The 22,500-nt window shown below is 34.8% G+C and overlaps 1 protein-coding gene across 7 annotated transcripts in view; it reads right to left on the reverse strand.

Moving 5' to 3' along the window:
- LOC106873001 (uncharacterized) overlaps window positions 1–22,500 on the reverse strand; it is a 74,534-nt gene that overhangs the window by 18,330 nt on the left and 33,704 nt on the right. For 4 of the 7 annotated variants that reach the window (XM_052966257.2, XM_052966254.2, XM_052966255.2 and 1 more), the window contains exon 3: window positions 3,928–3,995. The exons of the other annotated variants lie outside the window; for them this stretch is intronic. In XM_052966257.2, coding sequence (XP_052822217.1) covers window positions 3,959–3,995 — 37 coding nt within the window. In that variant the 3' untranslated portion in view covers window positions 3,928–3,958. The remainder of the gene's footprint in view (window positions 1–3,927; window positions 3,996–22,500) is intronic. 7 annotated transcript variants of the gene reach the window in all.

Here is a 22,500-nt window from a genome sequence, read left to right on the forward strand (position 1 = left end):
CGCATACCCTTAACGTAGTTCACAAGGCGATTCACTGTAACACAGTGTGACAAGGTCGGCCCTTTTGAAATACAGGTATTACTCATTTTTGCCAGCTGAGTAGACTGGAGCAACGAGAAATAAAGTGTTTTGCTCGAGGACACAACGCGTGGCCGGGAATCGAACTCACGAGCTTACGGTCGTGAGCTTAATATCTTAACCACTAAGCCATATATTCCGTTAGACTATTAAGTTCTTATATAAAAAATCTACTTGCCCTCTCTTTCTCTCTCTCTCTCTCTCTCTCTCTCTCTCTCTCTCCTTGAAACTCTTCCAACAACCAAACATCGTCGTATAGTGATGATATCATCCATTAGTCGCCCTCACTCTGCCACATAACCAAGAAACGCAAAAAATTTTTTTTTTTAAAAAGAAAGAACAGAAATCGCTATATGAAGATATCTATGAAGATAACAGCCTTTAATTACCTCTACGCATGAACAATAACCTTTTATAACTTTCTAATTCGTTACAACGTTTAAACCTCATGACAATGAAGGGAAGTTGTGTATTACAGCGTGTTAGCTGAAATCAAATTATGGGAAAATGGGAATTCGAATATTGAGTCTTCTTGTGAATCTAGGGCAAAGTCAGATTAAATAGCAGTATTCAAGTTTACTCATGGAAGAATATGTATGGAGCAATGTCTTTGTACGAAATACACAGCTTTATAGAAATGATTTATTTTTTACGACAGCTGTTAGTTAGTTGGCACTCCGTCGCTTACGACGTTGTGGTTCCAGTTGATCCGACCAACGGAACAGCCTGCTCGTGAAATTAACGTGCAAGTGGCTGAGCACTCCACAGACACGTGTACCCTTAACGTAGTTCTCGGGGATATTCAGCGTGACACAGTGTGACAAGGCTGCCCCTTTGAATTATAGGAACAACAGAAACAGGAAGTAAGAGTGAGAGAAAGTTGTGGTGAAAGAGTACAGCAGGGTTCGCCACCACCCCTTGCCGGAGCCTCGTGGAGCTTTTAGGTGTTTTCGCTCAATAAACACTCACAACGCCCGGTCTGGGAATCGAAACCGCGATCCTATGACCGCGAGTCCGCTGCTCTAACCACCGGGCCATTGCGCCTCCACACGACAGCTGTAATAGGGTCTATTTGGTTGTAAGACAACATTCTCCCGACATTTGAGATTCTCAATATTGAAGATATAAAGATCACATCATAAAAATATATCAGCACATGGAGCAAAGACTTTGCTATAGATAGAGATAAAAATCGGCAATAATTCATATTCGACGTTCTTCCAGTCGAGATAACTGCTTCTCATAACGATTAAATTGGTATTGAGACAATAGTTAAGGATTATCCTTAATGAGATGTAACTTTAATATATGGATTTAAATAATTCTTATATATAGAAATGTATCATATGTGTGCGTGCGTGTGAGCATATGTGTGTATGTGCGTGTGTGTGTGTGTTTATGTGTATATATGTATGTATATGTATGTTTATAAGTGCAAGTGTCTCGTTGTTTCGTCCTGCTAGAGGTGAGGTAAGGCGACTACTGTGCTAATGCTGGCTATTGAGTTTAGAAGCTTGCTTCCCAACCACTGTGTCCAGATCTACCCTCTTCTCTTCGGAGAACTGAGTCGTCTTTTCTCTAATGGCATGTCGATTTTGGAGTAATTCTTGAGGTTATCGTTCCTTCACATTAGCAGTTGATGGTAATTTCCACTAAGTGATTAATCTACTCCCTCTGGAAGCGGAGAGAATTTTTATGAAACAAAAATTCATTTTTTATAACATTTAATATACTTTTATTTGTTTTTGCTTCTCAAATACCTGCTACTGGCCCACGCTTAGTAACATTTCTTTGTTCATTTTCGTTTTACACGTGTGTGTGTGTTTTTATAGATATATGCATATACATATGTATGTATGTATAAATATATGCGTGTATATATAAATTTAGTAAATGGAGTAAAACGCATATCTTAACTGAATACTTTATTTCCAACATACTAAATTTATATATTTACTCAAGTACCCAAAATTACAAGGAGTTTCTACCTCATAAACAGGAGTTACACCACAGTCATTTTGTGATCTTTGCTACCCTGGTATCTATTAACCAATTTATTTTGTCCGAGTTAATTATTAACTAAGAGAAAATAAATACATATAATAAGATATATATATATATATACATATATATATATATATATATATATATATATATATATATATATATATATATATATATATATACATATGCGTGCGTGTGTTTTTGTATGTATATTATTTGTATATAAATAATTTGAAACAACGATGGCAGTATGATAAATTTAGTAAAGCAATGAATCTATGACTGTGAGAGAGAGAAAGAGTTAGCGAAAGAAAACGGGGAGAAGAGAAAAGTGAGGAGAATAAAGTCGTAGCATCCTTTCTCTCAAGTCAGCTTTGTCTAGCATTACTGATAAAGACTATTTGAGTTTAGTCTAAATAACACTGAACTCTTAAAAGAGCGAGACCTAATAAAGCTCTCTACCGAGGAAATCTAATAAGATCGAGCGACTAGTGTGCTGTAACAGAATTTTTAAAATAATGTTTGCTATCCAGAATATGCGATTCGTTTGTTGACACAAACTGGCATTTCTACCTGTGTGTTTGTTTTGACATGTCACGCCACCTCTAGCCTTACAAGTTAGACAAAGTGTCATGATTCATCTAAAAATATAACATATCATTGAAGCTAAGCGTAGCACAATCACTGTTGATAGAGACTATGTTTTCACAATTTGCACGAGCTTGGTGCCATTAGTATTGGCAGACATCGTATATTGTTGCTAAAATCATGAATAGAGTGACAATATTGAAAATAAAAATAAACTTAATGTCATTTCTGTATCATAAGATTTCCGTCACTCACTGAAAGATATGAATATATTTCTACTGCCACAAATAAATTGTCATGTTTACATACAAAAGAATACTTTAATAGTTAATGCATCGATACATACTCTTCTATCGATTGCGGTTGTAATCGCTGTATGAACTGTTCTGTTACTAACCTTGCTACCATTACATAATCTAATCGGTCATCATCAATTTTATGAATATATATGTATATATATATATATATATATATATGTGTGTGTGTGTGTGTGTGTGTGTGTGTGTGTGTGTGTGTGTGATAAGTAGCTTGCTTCTCGATCACATGGTCCAGGGTTCAGTCCCACTGCGTGGCACTCTGGACAAGTGTCTTCTAAGCCTTGTGAGTGGATTTGGTAGACGGCAACTGAAAGAAGCTCGTCGTATATATATATATATATATATATATATATATATATATATATATATATATATATATATATATATATAAAAGATAATAAAAGTGAAAAAACTACAGAAGGCTTGTGTTACATGGTTAAAGTATATATTTAAATTATGTCAGAAAAATGTTATAAAAATGTTATAAAATCTTTTTGGTATATAAACATTGTATTGTTTATATACCAAAAAGATTTTCTAACATTTTTCTAACATTTTTCTGACATAATTTAAATATATACTTTAACCATGTAACACAAGCCTTCTGTAGTTTTTTCACTCTTATTATCTTTTATACATCCAACCACGTGCTTTCACATACCAACTTTCTCACCTATATATATATATATATATATATATATATATATATATATATATATATATATATGTATGTGTGTGTGTGTGTGTGTGTGTATACATGCATACATACATACTTACATACATACATATATACATATATGTATGTATATATATATGTGTGTGTGTGTGCCTGTCTGTCTGTGTTTGTCCCCGTACCATCGCCTGACAACCGATATTGGTGTGCTTATGTCCCCGTAACCTAGCGGTTCGGCAAAAGAGATAGAATAAGTACTAGGCTTACAAAGATTAAGTCCCTGGGTCGATTTGTTTGGCTAAAGGCGGTGCTCCAGCATGGTCGCAGTCAAATGACTGAAACAAATGAAAAAAGAAAGAAAATATATTTATATACACACACGCACGCAAACATACATACATAATCACGCGCGTGCGCGCACACACATGAACGCACTCACACACACATACACACATATATATAAAACAAAATATGAGAGACTGTTTATAAGATAGGGCTAGGCTTGTATTCTTTGATGTACCTAAACTCCGGATTCAATGATGTGGGTACAATAATACGAACAGAATATGCATGGAATTCTAAATATATATTAGTCGTGCATTTTAAATTTCAAGTTTCACTTTGCGCGCGCGTGTGTAAAACATGTCTTTTTATGTATGTATGTATATATATATATATATATATATACATATTTATATATGAAATGAAAATATTGGTATCATATTTATTATCCAATTACGATCGTTTCAATAGCAGTAGATATATCATTAAATATGCTGGAACAAATACAAGCAATGATTATAAAACTTCATGCAAGATTAAATGAAACATAATCCCGTCATTTGATCAAGACCTTCGAACGATGTAATACGCTTATAAATACGGTTATAAATGCAATCAGAGCGGGGAAATTTATTATAAAGAAAGGCACGTATATTATTAGATAAAATCGATTGTGACGCCAAAGTCAAATAGCTTAAGCTGGAGAGTGCAATGGTTTGTCTGAGCAGCGAGGAAGATTCAAATTCGGATAGCGATAAACACAATGGTATTCACAAAGAGGCATTAGTTAGTGGGACTTTGTTTCCCAAGAGTAACATCAAAGAGACAAAGATGATAAGAGAGAGAGGGAGAAAGGAGAGAATGAGAGAGAGAAAAATTGGAAGAAGGAGATAGAAAATGTATAAGGATTACGAAGAATAGAAATACAGAAAAATAAAAAGATAGGAGTAAAAACGAAGTATCAAAGCGTAAGAGCGCTGATTAACGTCCCTTAAAATACCAAGTCAAATCATAGTCAAAATATAATACAATGATATAATATGATAATATAGTAGAATAAAATAATAGTAAAATTACAAAATTATTGTAATATACTGAATCAATAAATAGTTGTACAAGAAACCTAAAAATTAAAATGATAATCATTAAGATAAATGGATGATTAATATTCCAAAAAGTGGTTAATACCATGACCAAGGATAAGAAGGTTACAGGGCTATAAGTACGAAGGGAGTGGAGGAGGATAACAGTGACAGAATATAAATGCAACCGAGAGGCCTGTATATCTAATCTTATAATTTTATAAATTCCTACATGTATGAATGCCCATATATTTTTCTGTATATGTACGTCTATATATGCATATTGTGTACATACTGCCCCACATACATACATACATACATACATACATACATACATGGAAACCGGCTCTTTCCTCAGTGGAAGGTTTATAATAATTAAAAAAATAGAAGAGACATACATACATATATGTATGTATGTATACACACACACACACACACACACACACACACACACACACACAACCACACACACACACACACACACACACACATATATATATGACGTGTTTATATCTACCAAGCCCACTCACAAGGCTTTGGTGGGCCTGGGGCCATAGAAGTTGTTCACTCAAGTTACCACGCAGAGGGACTGAATCCGGAACCATGTGGTTAGAAAGAACATGCCTGCACCTGATAGACATGCATACATGAATTCATACACACAAACACGAGCTTCGTAGTCGTGGGAAAATTTTGAGCGAGCCAATGTAAGTTTGCTGCTAACTTATAGGCATCATACAAGAAGATGAGGAAGGAAAACATTACCATTAAGAAATGCCTCTCTCAAAAAGATCTTGAATTATTCTGGAATGAAAAGGGAGGTTTCAATCCTAATACTCATATACACAACTGACTCCGAAACTTTCATTTTATCTGTAGGCAAATTGCGTAATGGGATGACACTTGGAAGAGACCTAATAGTTGGATATTGATATAAGAGGCTAACTTTCTACAGAGAACCATTAATATATATATATTCTAAAGGACTAGGGAAGGCCAGATTGATATACCAAATTGGCTTGAAATAGCACGGACGAATCTTGTGGCCAAGAATGAAACCACCTATAGACCAGTTACTGTCCAAAACATTATGTACAAACTGTACACAAGCTGTCTAAACCTATTCCTCCTGGTTCGTTTTGAGTCCAACAACAGAGTGACTGATAAGGAGACACTAAAAGTGTAGAGTGTGTAAGGATGTGCCAAACAACTTCTGATAAACAAAGCTGTATTGTCTGAAGTAAGAAAACAGTAGAAACCTTGTGACAATATAGCTGGATTAGAATAAATCATTTGTCTCAATTCCCCGCTTATGGCTACTGAAGTTTCTACACTTGGCAAAAATATCTGCTACCTTACTTGCTGCCATTGAAGAGCTCCCAAAGACCTAGGCAACAATCCTCGCTCTTACAACTGAAAGCGGAATGATCGCTTCCGATGTTATAAATATTTGAAACAGAATATCTGAAGGAGATGTTATTTCTTCAATTATGTTATTTTGGCATTAAATTCATTATCATTTCTTCAACAGAAATCCAATAGCTGCGTATTAGGATCTGCAACTGCTAGAGATACCAATGTAACCCATAATTTCTTTGTGATGATCTGAAAATCTAAGTTAAAAATGTAAACAATGCCCTTCCCACCCCACCCAACCCCCCCAAAAAAACAGCTGGAGTTAACAATATTTTCAACTCAAATAAAAATGGAATTCAGCCAAAAGAAATATTAATATTTGATTTTTGAAAATCATCCCCCAAACCCAGAATGGCGCTCTTTTAATTCCATTTCACAAAAAGAATGCTACAAATGCTCAAGCATTGATGAAAATATATCATATGAAGAAGCTGTGAATAAAGATGAGTGACCCGAGGATATTATACTAAACTTAGTAAAATAGAGCAGTCGGAGCTCTCATCTTACAACGCGACAATTTAACATAGTGCATTTGCAGTACCAGTGCCGATACCAACATTTGGGTATTTAACTGGTCTGTAGAGGAAATCCACTCAGATATTAAAACCTGCAAGATTTTGATATCAACTGAAAACTTCCACAGAAACAGTGATATCGACAGGGTCTACATAAGAAGAGATGAAAGAGATTGAGGCTTCAGAACAGTGCAGACAGCCTTTGAAAGTATCATTATCTTTTAGACAGCACCTATTAAACAATTGCTGCCAAAATGAATAGATAAACTTAATGTTGAGAAGCGATGGGGACAATTTCATACGAGTTGGCGGTGAAGTCCTCAAAAGTACCCTCTTACACAACCCCAAAACACCTGAACTAACATACATCAAAGAAGATCTGTGAAACGCTCAGCATACCAAAAATTACTTTGCAGGGATAAGTTTCCCGAAGACAGTAAGTGTAGCCGCTTTTGGATTTGTGGCTCTACATCATATTACGCTTCGAAGGCTATGCATTTGTAATCCAAGAACACAAGATTGCTGAAATACTTAATAAACAAAAGCGATAGTGAAGTCCATAGAGTCCCAGTGTGCGACTGAAAATGTTGATTATGTCATATTTCTGTGAAAGACATTGCAGATGTTTTCAGCAACTACCTAAAAATATAATTCAGGTACTACTTTCCAATGCTAAAACAATATACAGTGCCATCCGAAGAAAAAAACTGTCTTGGAATAAATATAGAGAAACCTACTTTATTAAATACATACAGTAACATCAACACAAAGAATATTGGTGCAACATTCCCATTAAACCTTCGACCAAGTGCAAGCATAACAGACCGGATGTTGTTGTTTGGAACAGACAAGTATCGTCATAGAGATCAGTTGTCCTGCTGATGTGAATATCTCTTCGAAAATCGAAGAGAAAATGGATAACTACGAACAACTATTACGAAAATCCATATTTATACAAGTTAATAAGTGGTGCACATACATCACAATCTAGATAAGCAAGGGTTTTCAGAAAACACACTTTACAAGAAAGAACTGCAAGCGGAACAGAAAAGAATAAGCAAAACTTTTCTCAAGTTCAAAATGTGAATTTGTTTTTCTTATCTACTTTCTAAAGATAGAGCTTTGTGTCTTTTTTAGAAACCGGCTCCTTCCTTACAGGAAGATTTAAAAAAAAAGAAGATGAGAAACATACATACATACATACATACATACATACATACATACATTCACACATACATGTATGTATGTATGTATGTATGTATGTATGTATGTATATGAGTAGTATGCATAAATATATTTTTTGATGCAGAATAAACCGAAATGCTATTTCAGAAAAAAAAACAGCATGTCTATTTTTTTTTTTTAAACTCAAGACAATATATTTTGTATTTTACCACAATATCAATAATTTTCTTTATTCAGGTATACTTTATTTTGTAAATGTACTTCGAAGTTTGCTGAAAATTTAAAACTTTCATATCATCATGGTAAGTATTTCGTATAAGAACTATCAAGCTTGCTTTTAAATGTCCAATTATATACCGCTTCCAGTTGCATACGGGTAATTTAATATAACTGTTTACAATTTTGTTAACAATTTTTTATATGCACATTTACACACTCACACACACACACACACACACATACACACACACGCACACACACACACACACATGCATACACGCATAGGAGGGACAGGTACAGCTATTTTGTTGTAGGTTAATGAAATTTGATGAACACAACAACGATATTGCTTAAGGGGGAGGGGGAAAGAAATACTCCATTTTATTTAAAGCATTATTTTGCAACAAAGTGGGAAGTTCTGGAAAGTAATGATAAATGAGAAATATGAAGAAAATAGCACAAAACAAACAAATAATAACGAAATGCATTAGTATAAGATAATAGCTGAATATATTTTGCATTCATACATATATATATGCATGCGCGTATGTGGTTGAGACCATATCCATGATATGATGAATGATGACTATAAATACACACACATACACACACACACGCACACACACACACGCACTCACACACGCAAACACATACACACACACACACAAGCAAACACACACACACATGCATACATATCTGTACATATACATGCACACACACACACAGGTATATAGTTAGTAATGTGTTTGCAAGTGTGATACGGCGGTAATACAACGAACGAGCTTAGTAAAAAGAACACAATAACGTATTTAAAGTGTGTATGTATGTATGTATGTATGTATGTATGTATGTATGTATGTGTGTGTGCGTGTGTGTATGCGTGTGTGTATGCGTGTGTGTATACATACATATAGTACACACACACGCATATATATATATATATATATATATATATATATATATATATATATATATATATATATAGGCGCAGGAGTGGCTGTGTGGTAAGTAGCTTGCTTACCAATCACATGGTTCCGGGTTCAGTCACACTGCGTGGTACCTTGGGCAAGTGTCTTCTATTATAGATATAGATATATAGATAGATAGACAGGAAGTTGCTGGAAGGAACTGGACCATACCTGAATGGAAGTAGGCGTTACAAACCCTACTTGGAGGAGAGAAAAATAGTTCTAAAAGATCCTCACGATCTGGATGCTTTCCCGATTTAAAAAAGCGAAGGACTCATGTGATGCTTTTATGAGCAGAAATTCATTTTAGCAACGTGGTTGTGCCCATTTTTGAACTAGGGAACGACATGCACACACACACACACACACACACACAACTGACATACTTCAACCATGTCTAATATCAATCTCTTTTTCTCGGTAAGTGTTATGATATTTCAGTTTCATTCAGGTTCTTTTTAACAACGCCAAGCCAAACAGGGTTCATATATACCCCCAATATGAGAGGCTATGTGCTTCCCATCACCATGTTCTGCAGAATCGTCAAAGGCAATAGTTGCAACGAAACCGATAGTAACATTCTAGCCAGTTATATGCCACAACCAGTAATAAATTGTTCGACAATACATAGAAATATGACCGCTCCATTACACTTATTGAGTGTGCTTTTTCTGATTATGGACAGCTAGCTGATAATGTGTGTGTGCGTGTGTGTGTTGCGCACACACATATCAGCATGCCTTTATATAGCGTTGAAACTAGGTACGTTGGTATAAGGCACCTATTTTTACACGAAATGAAACTTAACCTTTGCCATTAATTCGAACTTAGTGAAAAGGCTAGTTATTTTCTGCGGATGAATGCGGAGAAAAATGTTGTAGCAGTAATCAAACGGCAAAATTAAACTGGCAAACAAAACTTGAATTATAATTAGGTACACCATGACATGACAAGAAAGCGGGGGTCAGCTATCATAGGTTATCGAATTGCCAAGAGAAAATTTAGAAGTGTTTTGGACGAAACCAAGATCTGTTCCACTGAAAAGTTACACGAAGGTGATGAAAAATTATTAGAATGTCTAATGACTCAACTTCTTATATGTTAGTTCGTAGTAGCTGCATCATCAGCCAGTTGTGTTCATTGAGAAAATGTATGCTGCTCTACTTTGCGAAACATCAAAATTGTACAGTAAATAATACTATCAACATTCCAATAAATTCTGCTCTCGAGAAAATTACTAAAAACGTGAACCACGACCTAATCATCAACAATAACATAGAACAGAACTTCAACTATTACAAGCACATACAGTAGTTACTGATGAACAAATAGAAGTGAGTGAAGGACACAAACAGCTCAAAACACAGCTTAGAGCAAGATTTAAGGAAAACGTCATTATTTTTATCAACAGAATGGAAGGACAGTAACACAAGTCGATAGGAAACCTACTGATCAATAAAGTTACTAAAAAACAGACAGCAAAAATTGGAGCTTCCAGTGTTGCTGTATCATATTTCAATTTCCATTTGCCGACAGAATGGAGAAACTGAAATCGATTGAAATTATAACACACCACTTAAATGGATCACAGTTCGTTGAGAATTACGGGAAGATGTGGAAAAATGGATACTATTATTAGATGTAGAATGAATAATGAATTCACCAATCACTGACTATGAATTTAAAATTGTCAATGAAACATTTAAGGAAATTAACGGTTTGAGATACTTGCAGATAAATTAATTGTTCTTGATCACGAACTTTGACATCGCAGAATGTTACAATAGTGTTGGACTATCTGTAAGTTTGCATGAAACCGCAAACTGTACATTACAACATAAAGAGCCATATTATCAAGGCAATACAATGTGGTTAAACGATCTACGCACTATGTACTATACAGAAATCTCCCCTGAAACATGACATCAGCAATAAAAGCCTCTTGGTAGGAGGAACGGGTTTTGATTAGGATAATCGTTCATATATGGTTGTCAATCGAGAAAAAATTGTTAAACCACATAAAGAGTAAGGATAATAATAGTTTGTTCGCCTCCATTATCTCTAAATGCGGATGTTACAAGTATCACGGAATTAATAAGAATGTTACCTAACAATGGTGCTGAAAAGCTTTTAGTAAAGCTTTAGGAGTCTTCAGAAAGTAGGAAATCAAAGCAGTGTGAATTAAGCAATCCTTTAGAGGTGCCAATGCTAGTACTAACATTCAGAATACTGAATGGACACTTGAAGAGATCTGAGACTTGGATATCAAAACGAAGAAAGCCGTTACAAATGATAACTTCCACATCAACAATGACATTGATAGGATCTATGTCAGTTGGAAGAATGGATTTGGAGGTATAAGGTCAGTATGCGTGCCGTATCATAACACTCACACAACACCTGCTGGACAGTAAAGAGAAATTTTAGTATATCACATCTGTACATAACAAGGTAAATAATGAAAACTCGAGAGTATGTGGAGAGCTTTATATGACCTACAGTTATCCGGACTTATCCGCTTGAACAGGTATTGGGAGAAAACACATCATAGCAGAACATTAAAGCATTAATGTACACCCCGCAAGATGCAGGCTGACAACAACATTAACAAGAAGAGGAGCCTCTTCTGAACCTGTGATAAATACATTCCATTTCACCCTGAGAATTCGTCTTCACTATTAAGGAACAGGAGATAATCCATTAGGATATTTGCAAATACCACATTGTGATAAAGAATATCGATTATGCTTTACAAGTGCAAAAGAAATCAACACATCATCTGCCCAAGTGGTAACGTCTACATCAACAGTGACACAAAATTTATGTTAGATAGAAGAATGGAGGTAGAGGAGATAAGGTCAGTCCCAATGTACTGCATTCCTAGATCATATCAAAGACATATCAGAACCGGAATATATCTACACTTTTAAAAATAAAAAATGCTTGTGGAAAGTTTCAATAAAAATAGTAATCCAATACAAACACAATAGATTCTTTTATTCACATATTATTTTATGGCTCAGGGAATACAAGTAATGTTTTAGTGGTCAATAGACAAGCCGGTATGATTGTCTCTTACAAAGTTGTAGGAAAAGAGAATATCTATGGTGATCTGATGCAAAATTTATAGTTCTTGAAATAGATTTATCTATAGATTTTCACTGTGTTTATTGTTGTAGGTGCACTGAGTTTTGTAACAACAGATTTGTACAAAAATGTTGGAATTCTGGGGGTGGGGAGCGGTCAAGTAAGCAAACTGACTCGCATCGTCCAAATCCAATCGAATTCTAGTACAGTGAAGACTTGTAAAACATTCCAAAGATCCTCCATTTGAGTACCTTAGAATGAAAATATGCACATAAACACAGTACACGCGTACCTAATAAAAATTAATCGTACCTTCATGTACTAAAGAGGCATGTACTCCTTTATATGAGTACGAGTGTCCATCAGCTGGCACCCACACATTCGCTAGATAGGAAAAAGGATTTACTCAGTAAATTAACCACCAGTTAATTAAGATAATATACCTTTTGACATATTAAATGCTTCATTTTGGATGTGGAAGCTTTCTTACGTGCAAATACTTGAATACATACATGCAAACATACATACATACATACATACATACATACATACATGCATACGTACGTACATAATGCAAAACTTTTCTCTAGTTTAAAGTGTGACGTTGGTTTCCTTATCTACATTCCAATGATGTAGCTTTGTATCGTTATTAGAAACCAACTCCATGTATATATTAATGCATGCATATATACATGGTGGCTGTCAACTCGTAAACGAGTATGAATATCACTGACAAATTATCTTACGGTAGATGTTAAATACGATGGCTGTCAGCAATGTCAGTGTTGAAATTTAAAGTTAGTTACAGCTTGCATAACACCGCTAAGAATCTCACCTACAAAGCCAAATAGTCCAGAAATAAGCAAGAGCGAGGACTCCAGCAAGGAATCTAGAAGGTGAGTGTTATTCGGAAATTCTTTCTCCAAGAGAGAATTCTAAACAAAATCTAGGGGTGTCTCACACCCAGCTATTCGGTGACCGTTGACTTTGAGTTTAACTGTCCTTTGACAGGTTTTGTTTTTTCGTCCCACAGGATGTCCAAGCAGGATGTATCAAGCAAGTTTGGGAGTGTTGCCGGTTTAGTCACTGACGACCCGATGATGCAACAGGTTGTACTGAGATGCATGTTATCACTAGCACTAAGAGAGGCTTGACATAAACATACATTCATTCATTCATAGATATATGCGCGTATACGCATACATAAAACATATATATATATATATATATATATATATATATATATATATATATATATATATATATATATATATATATATATATGTATATATATATATGCCCATGTGTCGAAACCATAGTGATATCCGTGGAGTAGCTGATGATGGTGGTGTGTTTGGTTGGTATGGCTGTTACTGTACGTGAGGAATAGTTTTATAAGACATCCATTTGATATATATATATATATATATATATATATATATATATATATATATAGTTACCCCCCCCCCCCAAAAAAAAAAACGAAGAATATACACAAGAAAAAAACAACAACGTGAGTACGTGGTACATGCAAAATATTAGCACACGCTCAGACAAGGAAAGAAAGGTAGTTTTACGTTTCGAGCAAAGCTCTTCTGAAACAGGAGACAGAGGAAAGTCCAAGAGAAAAGGAAGACGAAGGAAAAAAAATCTTATGTATAAATGTAAGATCCAGGGATTGAAGAGTAAGAAGAAAGTTAGCTTCCAGTAATCTGAAGTAAATATATAAAAAACGACTTTCAGAGACAATAGTGGTTTATTGAGACGGAGGGTTGTGGGTTTTTTTCGTATCGAAGAACGATAAGCTGAAAAAAGTTCTTCCTACATTCCAAGGTAGGCGACCGGGGTTGCAGGTTGAGCGAATAAGAATACGAGAGTTACGGAATGCAGTAGGTAAGATCCGGATTACATATGTTTTAATCGGTTGGATTTTCACTACTTATGAGGTTCCGCCCGCTATGAAATATATGTAGCCCTGATCTTACTTACTCCATTCTGTAACTCTTGTATATATATCAGATCTTGTTGGAACTGACTTTCGCTTATACTTTACCGGGAATTGGTAAAGTAAATACCAATGACATACCAAATTCAATAGAATAATTTGACCTTGTTGTCCCAGTGTGAAACCACTACGAGCATACAGTGCTTAATCGTTTTAAGTATGTTTCTATGGGTATGCATGTATATATGTGTGTGTGTGTGTGTGTGTGTGTGTGTGTGTGTGTGTGTGTGTGTGCGTGCGTGTTTTTGTGCACACGTGTGTGTGTGTGTGTTCCAGTACGCATGTGCGTGTGTCTTCGTGTGTGTATCTGAGCGAGTGTGGGCTCAACGAAAATTTTTTGTAACATAAGTCCCTAGTAGGGGGAAAAACCACTGGCAGAAAAATGTGACATACCATAATACATAAAATATGAGTTTATAACCTCATAGAGTATTCCAGTGATTATGTATTTGTTTGATGGAAATCTCTCCTTGGACTGGATGAACGAACACATTTCTGTCATTTTCGATGAAGAAACCAGTTGGTCACATGGCGTTAAATTCAAAATCAACCGATACCGAAAAACAATGAAATGAGCGATTTTGTATCGAATGGACTACGAAGCACCTATCAATGTTTGTAAATAATCACGTAAAGTGCTTGACATGGGAGAAATTCGCAGGAGGTTTATTGTTTGTTTGTTTGTTTGTTTGTGTGTGTGTGTGTGTGTGTGTGTGTGTGTGTGTGTGTGTGTGTTGTAAACTCTCGAATATAAAGACTTCAGAGAAGACAAGCATGACAAAGAAAGCACTTGGTACTGAAAATAGAATGACAAAATATATTTAAACTGAAATTTCAAATGTTAGTACTCAGAGGGAAGAGAGAGAGAGAGAGAGAGAGAGAGAGAGAGAGAGAGAGAGAGAGAGAGAGAGAAAGAGACAGACAGACAGACAGGCAGACAGACACTTACTCTTGACTTATAATGAAATCGAAATATCAAATATAAAAAGAATCAAACATTTAAATCGTGTCGCCGACCTTCTGGTTTGTTCCATGTAAGGATACTTACGCCATAATGGCTCAGTTTAGCTCACTATAAGCTACTATTATAAAGACTTGAGCATCTTACAGCAGTTTTCTGTAACTCTGTATGACACCTGTCTACAGCTACGTCGCCGAACCCAGTTAGAGAGGTGTCCTTACAATGTCAAATGTGCAACATATGCGAAAAGTAAAACGTCTCCTTGCACAATACATACGGGAAGTAAAATAGTTTCACTAGAGGTTCAAAACTAAATTGCTTGCTCGTCTTACTTAAATATTATTCTTAATCTGTTATTTTTTTTTCTTGCAGAACCAGTTAGAACCCCAGAACGTAAGTAATATTTAATTTATCGTTGCAGTATGAAATAAGTTCAGATCTCAATAGGGAACAGTTTAAAGTCTTAACTGTTAGATAACAACCTACACCATCGGTTACACTGTAACTTACAGTTAAAAAAGAAAAACATCTCCATAGTGAACCCTCGTTCAATCTGAAATATTTGATTCGAGTTCCTATGTTCACAAGGATGAACTTATCTGAAGAAAGAAATAACCATAGCCAAGTGACTCAGTTAATCTTCAACGTGGTGGAGTTCAACAATGAAATGGTGGAACTCTCTTGAATGCTAGAAATTTTAAGGGTAAATTTTAAAATTTTGATTTATTTACATCGACCGATTACCATGTGTCATTTAGTGTAACCGTTTTAAGAACATCGTTGAAAATAGATGACAATTGCTGTCTTCGTAAACTGTTCTCCAGATCAATGAGGTATCCTGACTGTGGTCGCTCGATATGCTAAAAATAGCAACCAGGTTTATTCAAATCACATCTTACAGTCATAAAAAAGGAAGAACGCATTGAAAATGTAATCTAAGATAAACTATGCTTTAAAAAATTAGATTACCACAGATGGAACGCCATTGATTGCTGTTTGTCCCAGGTCACATCTGATTGAACAGACAAGAAGTGACTTGGAGCTCAACACCATTGTCCAGACAAACTTTTCTTCTTCGAGCTTCTATCCCCAGCGACCAAAATAGTTGAATACCTTCTTTCTATGAAAAGTCACGATTTTGCTGCTTCCTCTGAGATCTAAATTGATATAGAAAACTAATGAATATTTCCTACTGCACTATCTTTCTTTACTCTATCCCACCAGCAAATGGAGTTTAATAGATGAGATTCACTTGTGATCTCTGATGAGGCTTTAGAGAAAATTATAAAAGCCACGCTCTTCAAATGCTTTCAGTAAAATCGTTAAAGAAAACTTATTTTTCTAAACACTGTTTGAAGCTCTCATGCTAAGGATACAAATGAAACTTATTCCCTTGATCACAGTCTTGTTAGATGTCTGCTTTATATTCGTTGAATTCGAAAATGTTTTATAAAATCACAATCCGAAAATAACGTTTTCATCATCAGACCAACGTCATCGTTTTCATTAATTATCCCTTTCACCAAAACTAAATTGAACAGTTTTAATTATATTCTTCTAATTTTTCTCTACAAGTTCATTACTCCAGTGTTGGTGAGAGCTAATGATCTTAATACAATGTCTAATCAGATAAAGAAGAACAGAGAGTGACAGATGTTTCAACATTGATAGAAACCTTTGAGTAATTGTTAATAATTATTTCCATCCATTTTGACTGTCGAAACTTTCCGAGCCCACATTCGTTCAACCAGGCAAAATATATTTTTCCCGTGGTACATTCAAATTCGCTCTTTCAACAACTTCTAAAACACAAAATGTTACGTAGATTCATTATACCACAATTCCTGTCACACTAACAAAAACGTATGTATAAAAGCATCGAATTTATCAAACTAATAACAAAATATAATATACCTACTGATAAAGAAAACCATAAGACATAAGGATATAATACAATTCTATATCTGATAGATGAGGAATTATGTACATTATTTACAGTATTTACATTTGACGGATATTTGTCTGAAAAATTGGCAAGTCTCATAAGTGATGGTAGCTACAGCAAAGTAAAGAAAGAGGAAGTTTCACAGATCTTGAACAAGAACAAGGATTACTTTATACCAATGAAGTACAGACAACTGACTCGACACTGCAGTAAGCTACCACACATGTACATAGTGAGCTGTAGAGGTTCAACATGTCATCTACAGAGCTGCTTCCTTGTGGATATAATCAGTCGATTAGCAGGAAAGTTAACATCGTAAGTGAAGAATTCCATCCACTTCACAGAATTGATCAAGGATACCCCCATTGGCTCCAATCAGATGGTGAGTCTAGATGTGATAAGTCTGTTCACCAAAGTCCCAACTGGTGAAGCACTATCAATGATTCAAGAAAAACTGGTGAAAGACACCTGTCTAAAAGAACGCACCAGTATACTAATAGGAAACTTGATGGAAATGTTGACATTCTGTGTAGAAACTACCTACTTCACTGATATATATCGACAGGTTTAGCTATGGGTTCGCCATTATCACCGATAATAGCCAATATATACATGGAATACTTTGAGAATTTGGCTTTAGGATCAACACCACTAAAACCAACCCTATGGCTGTGATATGTTGATGACACCTTTATACTCTGGCCCCACCAGGAAGATGTCCAAGTACTGTTAGATCATGTGAACACAATAAAGCCATCCATACAGTTCACAATGAAAAAGGAAAAAGACAATCAGCTAGCATTTCTGGATGTAGTAATAACACGAACCAAGCATGGATCTAGGACATCCGTATACAGCAAGCCAACCTTCTCTGGACGCTACCTCAACTTCAATTCTCAGTGTAAATAGAGGAATTGCTAAGTGCCTAAAACATCGAGTTATGAATATAAGTAGCGATCCTGATACACATCACGAAGAAATGATCAAGCTAAGTAACAATCTGTTAAGCAACAACTACCCTAAAAGCATACTATCCACTCCAATTATGAAGATAAGAGAGGATGAAACCCATAAACTGACCACAGTCTGTCTACTCTATGTGAAAGGCCTCTCCGAAAAGATACAAAAGATATGCAGCTCCTATGACATCAGGACAGTATTCAAGAGTAATACAACACTTCGCAAATATCTCCTTCGAGCAAAACCACCAATAGAAGAGAATATGACCAAAGGCTGAGTGTACTCCATCCCATGCAACAGTGGTAAGTTATACAAAGGCGAAACATGCCGCCTTCTTAAAATAAGGGTAGAGGAACATCGCAAAGCTGTGACACGAGGAGATATTGATAAATCGGGTATAGCTGATCATGTATGGAAAAACAGAGACCACCTCCTCCTGTGGGATGAAGTTAAAATAATAGACAGAGAACACCAATGGAAAATACGAAAACTAAAAGAAGCAGCACATATGCAAGGACACAATAACCTCCTAAGCAGACCTAGTGTAGATACGAGTAGTATATGGGAACCGGTATTAAGGAAGGATAGGAAAATATTAGATTTGTAAGCCCTAAAATTCAGTTCATAATTTCCCACGGGCATATGGCGTAGTGGTTTAGAGCGCGGGCTACTAACCCCAAGATTCCGAGTTCGATTCCAAGCAGTGACTTGAATAATAATAGTAATAACATCGGAAAAATACCTTAGGAATGAGAACCCAGGTTCGAAAATCCCCCAGGACACCTGATGAAGGCTGGAGAGTACATCAGCCGAAACGTTGTGTTAACATCAAAGAAGATGAGGACAAATATCCGTCAAATGTAAATAATGTATAAGGATATAATATAATCTCTAAATATACACTTAAAATTTAAGAAATAAAAATCGTTGCACCATTTAAACTAATAATAATAATTTTATTAAAGATGCATCTCACATGCCTCTGTAAATCACTCAAAGTTTTTTCTATCAAATACATAGCTTAGCAGAGCTCATTTCTTTCTAAGTGACGTGGGATTAGAGAGGAAAGTAAATGAAACAGTATAAAAATCATTTCCTTTTCACTCCTTATGAATAATTGTTTCGTTCATTTTAACTGTCAGAATTCAATTTCTAAATAATTGAATTCTTAATTAATTTGGATTTCAGAGTTGTCTGCCAAGCCTTTCTCGATTAGAATTATGCAGTAAAGCTTATGATATTCCTCTTTTATTTGGGTGTTGTTTTATTTGATTAAACACTCTTTACCTCGCTACATTAAAATATGTTAACTCTCGGAAAACTATTAATAAAGCAGCTCAGATTTATCTGAAGAAAAATCATGTTTCATATTAACCACCGAGAATAAAGTATCAGGTAGATGTGAAATAGTCAGTTCATAAGATGGAGATAAATTCTCAACGAGTCGTATTCTTAATTTAGGTTTATAATATATCTGAAAAATAAATTATTTCATAGGGAGCCAATGAAGTAGCAATAATGAAAAACGAAAAGAAAAAAGAGAAAGAGAGGTAGGGTACAGAAGAAATAATTGAAATGGATTACAACTCGTTCTGATTTCAAATCCAACAGAGGTCAACAATATTTCTCCACTTACTTGTGGGGTGGATAGAATATGGAGAAGTCAAATATATCCACTGTAGGCCTCCTCCGTCCGCGACAAATATCCTTTATGTTATTCATCCTAAACTTTATTTTCGGTTGATGCTAGTTCATTTAAATCACTAATTTCCTTGAGATAACTATGACTATAAACAAACCAATGACTAGGTCAGTACACGATCATTCAACCCTTTATGACTTCGTCAGGAAAAGCGTAGCACTTATGGCTCTTTTTAGGGTGTCGAGGCTAGTGGGGGGACGTTATCCTCAAACCGGATAATTGGCTCGAATAGCACTTAAGGGCTGCGTAGTGACGTCAAATTCAGCAACGAATCAAGTCTACCACCTAAGAACAGAGACAGTCCCTCTGTCGGGCCTCCACACAGCTTTCGCCTACTAAATTTCATTCACAGGCTTTGGCCGACCACAACTCATGTTAGAGGCGTTTATCATTACATGACTTTCGTCAGTTCATATACTATCGCCTAAAAACTTTCTACCGACAATTTACGTGTCATATGTCTACTTTATCAGTGTTCATCTGGAGTAGATAATAAAAAAAGTACCCTATTTCCGCTTCCTTAATCTATATAAAGCTTTGTGTGTAATAAAAGATATCAATAATTTGTGACTGACAAATTTATTAAAAAACAAATTTACTAAAAAAAGCCCTTCTAACTGCTAAATTTTCCTCTACAATATATAAAAAAATAGGTAAGGTCACATTGGATAATTTAGTCAGATATACACTTAAAGAAACAGGGTGGTCACGGCCGGAATGTCATTAATCAGGTCTGGTAAAACTATTTAGGTAATGCATTATTTACATTATTTACGTTTGACGGATATTTGTCCTCATCTTGTTTGTTGTTAACATAACGTTCCGGCTGATATACCCTCTAGCCTTCATCAGGTGTCTTGGGGAAATTTCGAACCTGGGTTTTCATTCCTAAGGAATGTAAGGAAAGCTTGATTTGTTGGACATTGAAAAATATCGCTTGATTTGTTGGACACAAGAGCCAAATCTCCCTCAAATTTCATCCTTTCAGTCTTGTAAAAGAAAGTGACGAGCCCAACACATTGAGTATCCTAGACACAGGAGTGGGAACTAAAAGAAAACGGATGGTAGGGACGGTCATAGCTGAGATGTCTTTTGATCATGGATCCGAGGGCCAACGATTTGGTATGTATGTATATATATATATATATATATTTATATATATATATATATATATATATATATATATATATATATAAAATATATAGTTTTAGGGAAAATAACCAATTTTCAAGAACTCATCGATGAAAATCCACTATCACATATAGAAAAATTAATAATTAAAAGCACAATAAATGAGTATAATATAAAGTACAGTAAATATCATAAGATAAATATAATAAAAAGATTACACGTGTTTCATAACCAATTTTCAAATAGAAAAGAAATTTAAATCGATTAAAATCAATTGAAATTATCGAAAATAAATTCTATTCAAAAATATAGCTACTCGTCAGATCGTAAGTAGAACAATAATTAGATATATATCTCAACCAACAATAAGTACCAAATGAATTAATATGAAATACTTATTATATAAAGATAGAAAAATTAAGTATTTCATATTAATTCATTTGGTACTTATTGTTGGTTGAGATATATATCTAATTATTGTTCTACTTACGATCTGACGAGTAGCTATATTTTTGAATAGAATTTATTTTCGATAATTTCAATTGATTTTAATCGATTTAAATTTCTTTTCTATTTGAAAATTGGTTATGAAACACGTGTAATCTTTTTTTTATATTTATCTTATGATATTTACTTTACTTTATATTATACTCATTTATTGTGCTTTTAATTATTAATTTTTTTATATGTGATAGTGGATTTTCATCGATGAGTTCTTGAAAATTGGTTATTTTCCCTAAAACTATATATTTTATATATACTTTATCTATAAGGCTCAATTTAATTTTAATTTTTTATAAATTGATTTTAATTGAGTTTTTTACCTGTAATTTTGGATTTTGTCCCTAATATTATATATATATATATATATATATATATATATATATATATATATATATATATATATATATATGGTCAATTGACCAGCTAAAACCAGCAGCCAAATCTCCCTCAATTTACGCCTTGAAATCTAGAAAACTGAGGAATATATTAGACTATGTAGTGATAAACAAACAACAAATGGGAGATTGTAATTAGAATGTCATTCCTCACAAGGATGACACGAAGCTAAACAACAGCAGCAGTAACAACAATAACAACACCAAACAAATGCATTGGTACTATGAAGTTGTTAGGATTGAGAATGTTGGTTGAAATTGCAATTCTTTTAATTAATAACTCATTCTAATTAATCTCTGATGACAGTAATTAGTTCTGATAATCCCAATTAAGGCACCACTGTATTTGAGCAACATTTAAATCGCATTCATGTTGCGCATGCTGCTTTCAGGAAATTGTGGAAACGAGTATTTCGTTGTGACACGCACTAAATTGATAGCTTATAAGGCGGTGGTTCTTACAACCCTCCTCTATAATGTGAA

Source organism: Octopus bimaculoides, chromosome 3, assembly GCF_046866305.1.
Source record: "Octopus bimaculoides isolate indiv1 chromosome 3, ASM4686630v1, whole genome shotgun sequence".
Taxonomy (NCBI): Eukaryota; Metazoa; Mollusca; class Cephalopoda; order Octopoda; family Octopodidae; genus Octopus; species Octopus bimaculoides.